Source organism: Lissotriton helveticus, chromosome 11 (assembly GCF_964261635.1).
Source record: "Lissotriton helveticus chromosome 11, aLisHel1.1, whole genome shotgun sequence".
Taxonomy (NCBI): Eukaryota; Metazoa; Chordata; class Amphibia; order Caudata; family Salamandridae; genus Lissotriton; species Lissotriton helveticus.
In genome coordinates, this window is record NC_136072.1 from 678,545,596 (window position 1) to 678,551,595 (window position 6,000).

The 6,000-nt window shown below is 48.4% G+C and overlaps 1 protein-coding gene across 3 annotated transcripts in view; it reads right to left on the reverse strand.

Moving 5' to 3' along the window:
- Positions 1-1,535, reverse strand: part of LOC144791082 (disintegrin and metalloproteinase domain-containing protein 9-like) — a 2,835,950-nt gene extending 2,834,415 nt beyond the window's left edge. The window contains exon 1 of one of the 3 annotated variants that reach the window (XM_078665732.1): positions 1,297-1,533. In XM_078665732.1, the coding sequence (XP_078521858.1) occupies positions 1,297-1,414 (118 nt within the window). In that variant the 5' untranslated portion in view covers positions 1,415-1,533. Of the gene's footprint in view, positions 1-1,296 lie in introns of all 3 variants that reach the window. The other 2 variants (XM_078665731.1, XM_078665733.1) reach the window with 2 other exon arrangements.
- Positions 1,536-6,000: the final 4,465 nt, after the last annotated feature.

A 6,000-nucleotide genomic window follows, 5' to 3' on the forward strand; every position in this document is an offset into this window, starting at 1 on the left:
CCGAAAGCTGGGCCAGTCACCCAATGTCTACACTTGTCTTAAACACGACCTAACATACAAGGGAGAGAACAACACGAGTGGTGGGGGAACGCACGCACGGAGACAAAGTGAAAAAAAAAAAAACACGTACCTGATAAATGCAGAGCGGCCGGGAAACTGAAAGTACGGCCGGCCTGCGGCCGGCCATGAATAATTAGGGGAGGAGAAGCCCTTTGATGTGCTGTGCTGCGTGAATGCGCGTGCTTGTTTTGCTCACGTGATTCACGTGAACTTCAAGAAAACTGCAGCAGAAAGCCCTTGGTTTGACGAGGATTTTGGCTACTTGAATTCTCGCTCCCTCAATGCGCTTGCGCGCATTGTAGGTCACGAGACCTAAAAAAGGGACTTCCATCAGGGAGGGAAAGCTCTAGCAGTCAAGAGGTTAACCAATGTGTTTTGAGAGTTCCGGCTTAAAATCTGTCAACTTACTCAGATAAAAAATATAGGTCCTGTTGGACAGGAGTCATCAGGTAACTTGTTATTAGCAGTCTCCATTGGTTTTTGAAATGTCCCATCCAGGGCCGACGCTACGCATGGGTAAGGTGGGCAGCTGCCCAGGGCCTTGCCCACAAGCATGGGGCCATACACCAGTTCAACACACCACCCGCTCTCATTTACTCCTACTGATTCAATTAAAAGAAAAGCTTCTCTTTGCAATTGGGCGCCTCCCTGGGCCTATTAGGGATGGTGCCCCAGTTGCAAGGAGAAGTATTTTGCAGGTTTGTCCTGCAGTTAGGCCTCCTGCCCGGCTGCCAATTCAGAGACACTGTGGGAAGCCCATTGTCAGCATTTTAGCACCCACACAGGTTTAACTCTCAGCCCCCAAGCAATTCTCACACCTTCAGCCCGAAATGGGCTGTAAAAAAGGTGCTTGTAGGTGGTGAAGAGGATGAGCTTCCGCCCTGGAGAAGTTCTGCACAAGGCAGTTTCTGTAGCCCTGAATATGTCACGCATGCAAATTATTGGGGCCTGGCAAATTTCCTTTTGGCCCAGGGCCCCACAAATTCTAGGACCGGCACTTCAGTAGGTATCTATCCGCATGGTTCCCCTATACTTGCTGTTAAAGTAACTGATTCCCCTATACTTGTTGTTAAAGTAACTGGTCTCTTGCTACTGCCAGGATGGAGGGCGTTCTAGAAGAGAGTGTTGTTATAGGAGGTGTTTTCTTGAATGGTATCGTAGAAGACCGATTGAACTTTCGGCATCCGCGCGCTGTAAACGTTTCACATCAGTATGTGATTTCGGCGGATCTCTTACCTTTACAATTCTCGAGGGCGCTGCTAATCATCAAGAGACAAAGCAATGGTCGTATTACAAACACTGTACACCGTCTGCGTGTCTGCGCCTGGGCGGTGCGACTGCGCGATGCACTCATTGTTAGGAGCAGCGGCAGATAGGCAGGGCGTCCTAGCGCGACACATCAACAAACTTTTTCCCTTTCCGCGCCCGACGTAGAACGTAGAGAACTGTGAAGAATCTCGTGCGTCATTCGGGCCCTCATGCGTGCAGGACGCTTTTTTAGCGAAAGAGTATGCCAATAAGATGCCAATGTCGTACATCTCAACAGGCACCTCACGGTTAGCCTGCTCGTCACTGTTTTGTTTCGCAAGACGAGGACCAGCTCGTTCCCGAATTGGGCAAAGGACAAGATTACATTAGGCCTTGTGACGGCCATGTTGGAACGGTGCGGTCTTACTTGAACAAAACTACGGACACCAGGAGATCGAACTAATCCTCAAAAAGTAACAGACTAACTATTCCACGATTTACAAAGAGCATACGCAGAGTGCCACAGTGTCTTGAGATGCACCCTTAGCAAGTCCTGCCATTCGAAGCAATAACACGTTGGCTCACTTAGACCTTTTTTTATCAGCCACATTGTGTAGGATGCCTCTTGGTCCTAGGGTTTCCACTTTTCCTAAGGAAAAATACCGGCCATTTGTTAAGTTTTACTTTGCTTCAAGGGCCCGGGCACGATTATGTTAAATCGACTGTATTAATTTTTAACATGACCGTTCTGTCATTGTTTACTCTAATGGTCAGTCTGGGGTAATTTAAGCAGTTATTCAACACACTTTTAAGTGTTTTCTTCTTACATTAGGGAAAAAATACCGGCTTTGGGTGATTTTACTAGCAGGACGAGTCATCCTTGGATAAAACGGGCCAGGTGGCTCACCTTCTCTTGTCTGAAAAGCCAGGGAGGTCTGAAGGTTGTATTTATGGTGAAAAAATAACTTGACTAGACGTGCTAGCTGCCGGCTTGTCACGTGGACATCTGCTCCCAGTGCTGTAATCTTACCAAGCCTTTAATTTGCTATGAAAACAGATACCCGTCAACTCACTCTTAAGTGGCTGATGACCCTCTTTTTACCGATGACAAACCAAATGCCTCTATAGACTTCACTGGAGAAACTCTTTCCAGCCCTACCAAGTACCAGGCATCAGGCATTAGACTAACTCATTTTAATGTGGTGGTCTGCATCACCGCATTAAAATGCTTAGTCACGCATTATGAGGTCCTGATCACCTGCGCACGCTGAGCCTGGGTGAACTAATCTGACAACTGTGGCCAGCATACCCACTGATATGCCGCTGCCAAAAAGAACTCTGCCAGAATGGAGTTACTGAGACTGACAGACTCATTTCCTCTCTAGCGTACTTTTTGCCACAGTGGGGTTGGGTTCAACTATGCATTAGCGGCGGCTGAGGCCCCTCTGGCCTGGCTGTGTGAACTTTCTACAGCTGACTAGACTGCCTCATGTAGCCGTGCTTATCTGGGGGTTGGCATGCAAGTGTTTTTGCAACTTTGAACAGGCGCCACTCCCAGTCAGTGACCTCTTTTATTTGGCGCTCCGGATTCAGCCAGGCACTGGCGGCACCTCTCTGAGGCAGGTCGCTCACAGCCCCCTTCCGGGTCTTGTCTTCTCCCCCAGGGAGCCGACACATACTGCGTTTGGTGTTTTGGTTAGGAGCAGTATCCAGTATTCAGTTCCGTCGTTTGCAGCTCCCAGTCCGGCGCATGATGCGGTGGCAGGATGTTCAGTTTCCTGCACACCGGCCGGCAGTCCTGCCAAGTGTCACGCACCAGGCGTGACGCTAACGCATTTCAGTGTGGTGTTCCGCTTCACCGCACTGAAATGCATTGTCACGCATTTGTCTCTGACTCTGCTAACCCGCGGCGACGCTGAAACTGACTAAATTAAAGCCAGGTTGCTTGTAGCGCGAGCTGTTGGCTGGTGGTGATGCCTCTGACCTGTGTGCACCGAAAAGGGGGAGGAGGTGGCTGCTCTGCAGTGCTGAGTGCACACTAACAGCACTCGCTCCCCGCAGATTCCACGAGACAGTAATTTACATCGGATGCTGCTCTGAGAGCCCGTGCGTGCCCAAATGCTTCATTGTCATACATGCTTGCTACTACAATGTTGCAAAACTGCAGGCAGTGCTGGCTGATTCCTGCCGCGGCGCTGATGACATCATGTGACATCAAGATGCACCCCTGCCCAATTAAAATTATTAGGACCCCAGGGCCTGCCCTCTCAGACACAAGTCGTGTGCTAACTGGCTACCGCTGCGCCTGGCGTGATTACCTCACGTCCTGGCCAACACTGTTGAGGTGCCGTAAACGGGCCTCTCCCAAATGTGCTGTGTTACTGTGTGATTTCAGGCATTGGGGAGTCTCTGTTCTAGTACCAAGTTGTCGGAGTTAATTAGGCTACGGTCAGTGTGGGGTGAGAGTCAAACCTGCGGGGGCGAGAAAGGAGATTAGGTTGAGAGCCTAGTGCCCACTGTCGTCCGTTGCCGCGGCCTGTGGTTGGAACGAGGTAGATTGCATCCCACCTTGGCCATGCAACTGACCATAGCCCACTGGATCGTGGCGCCTGAATTATCAGTAAGTGCTCTGCTTTCGGAGTGAGCAGCAGTATTTGTTTTCAATAGTTAACACCTGCCATGCTGTTATTTCATTGCTGTAAAGTTTGCCTGGCAATTTGGCGATGGGTGGTAGTTAACAAGAGCCGCTGGGGGTGCTTGTGCCGGAATCCCTTACTTTGCTGCATCTGCATCCCGCGTGCTGCTGACCCTTGGCCTTCTTCTTTCCTGTGGTGACGTCCTGCTCTGCAGATGGAGTCAATTGAAATTAAAGTTATGAGTTTCTCTGGTGGATACGATTTTTTTTCTCACTGCGTGGCTCCCCGCCACATTTATGCTTTTAGAACTTTTCCAATGATATCAGGACTTGGAGGGCTCGTTTTAGTGGAAGGTCACTCTCTTCCGGCCTTTGATGCGATAAGTGTTGTTGATCCACACAGACGGTAACTCTGGCTCCTGAGAATATAAAGGCTGTGTGAAGGGATAGTTCTCGGCCTAGAGCTTCTTTCAGGTACCAGTGTGTGGTCGAGAGCCTTCTCTGAGGCAGCACTAAAGTGCAATTTCTCCATTTAAACAGGAGTGGGTGTTTCCCTTGTCGTATTGCGCATCTTCTAAACAATAAATATACATCTCACTGGGGTCTTAAAAGTTTGAATCGAAAGAAAAGAAACCTCATTGCGCTTAAAACAGACACTTTAATAAAAGAGAGAATGTTTTTTTCCATATTTGCTGTGCATCTAGTGTGGTATGTAGGTGCTGCGTGTGTAGAGGTCCATGCAAATCATTAGAAAGAGCGGGAGGCTGCACACCAGACCACGGGTGCAGAGCGCATCTATTGATTTAATTAAGTGCTTAACGAGCCCTGTCGTAAAAGCGTGAAACTACCACAGGGGCAGGATGTTCGAAGAAATACTTTCAGCAGATGCTTGATTTATGTTTGGTAACCCAGTGTTGTATTTGAGAGTGTAACGGCGGGCAACGATAGAGCAGCTGAAATACTGACTACCGATATATTTATTGCTAATGTGTAGGCAGTCATTTACCAGGTTCGAGCTTGTTTATATGCTGCTCAACTGAGCTTATATTAGTTTTGTGTCTGGTGGAAAAATAAAAGATTTTCCAGTCACTCTTGCAGCTTCATAATTTTGAGTTTAAAGTTGAATTGAAAAGTACAGTTCTTGCATTTAGCTGGTCACATCCTACAGTCAATTAAAGGTAGAAGCCGTTGCTTATAACGTTGAGTTCGGAAAACCTTACCAATACCTTTAAAGTTAACCACAGGCTACATCTGTGTGTTGAGAGGAGCCGCTTGGCATGTCTGTTATTTCTGATACTTATTTCCCTGGTCTTCATCACTTGATGTCACTCATAGTTGTTGAAATGTCACTCATAATTACACAGAAATTTTGAAAATGTCACACATGGCAATCTGAAACCTTGGCAGCTATGGGCCGGGCCCCTAGGAGTAAGAGTTTGTTAATTGCTATTGTCCATCCTCGCGCCCAGCCTGGCCCAGAGTTAAAGGAGGAAGCCGGTGTTTGCGAATCGAGCACCTGCTCACTTCCTCCTGACCTCGACCATGCCCCGTACTCGCCACACCAGCGCGAGTATCGCAGTGAGAGCAGGTGCCACAGGCCTAGGCAGTGCAACCTGGTTCGCTCTCTGGCTCATTAGAAAAGAAAGGCTAAATATCTCCGCAGTGACATGCCAGCAGCTCCTCTCTTTCACAGTGATTGGATTATTCTGATCTCGGAGACTCCAGTAAGAAGCAAATAACTGTAATACCCGACCCGCAGCTCACATTTAAAATGTTACAAGAAGGGGGGGTTGGGTGGCCTCCAGCAGGGCATAGTGGCTGGCTACTGGGTACACATTCCCTTTGTGCACCTCGAGGGAAAATGCCTGTAGATTAATGTTTCCACCGGAAAGAGGTCGGAGCTCTGTCTACTGGCAGTTTTGACTCTCACCATTAAGCAACACAGAGGGTTAATATGCCTGCTGCAAAGATAGTCTGCCATCATTTACACTGTATTTTATGTGCAGAGCTCAGTGGGTTGCTACTTTTGTGACAGATATTCCTTTATAACTTGTGGT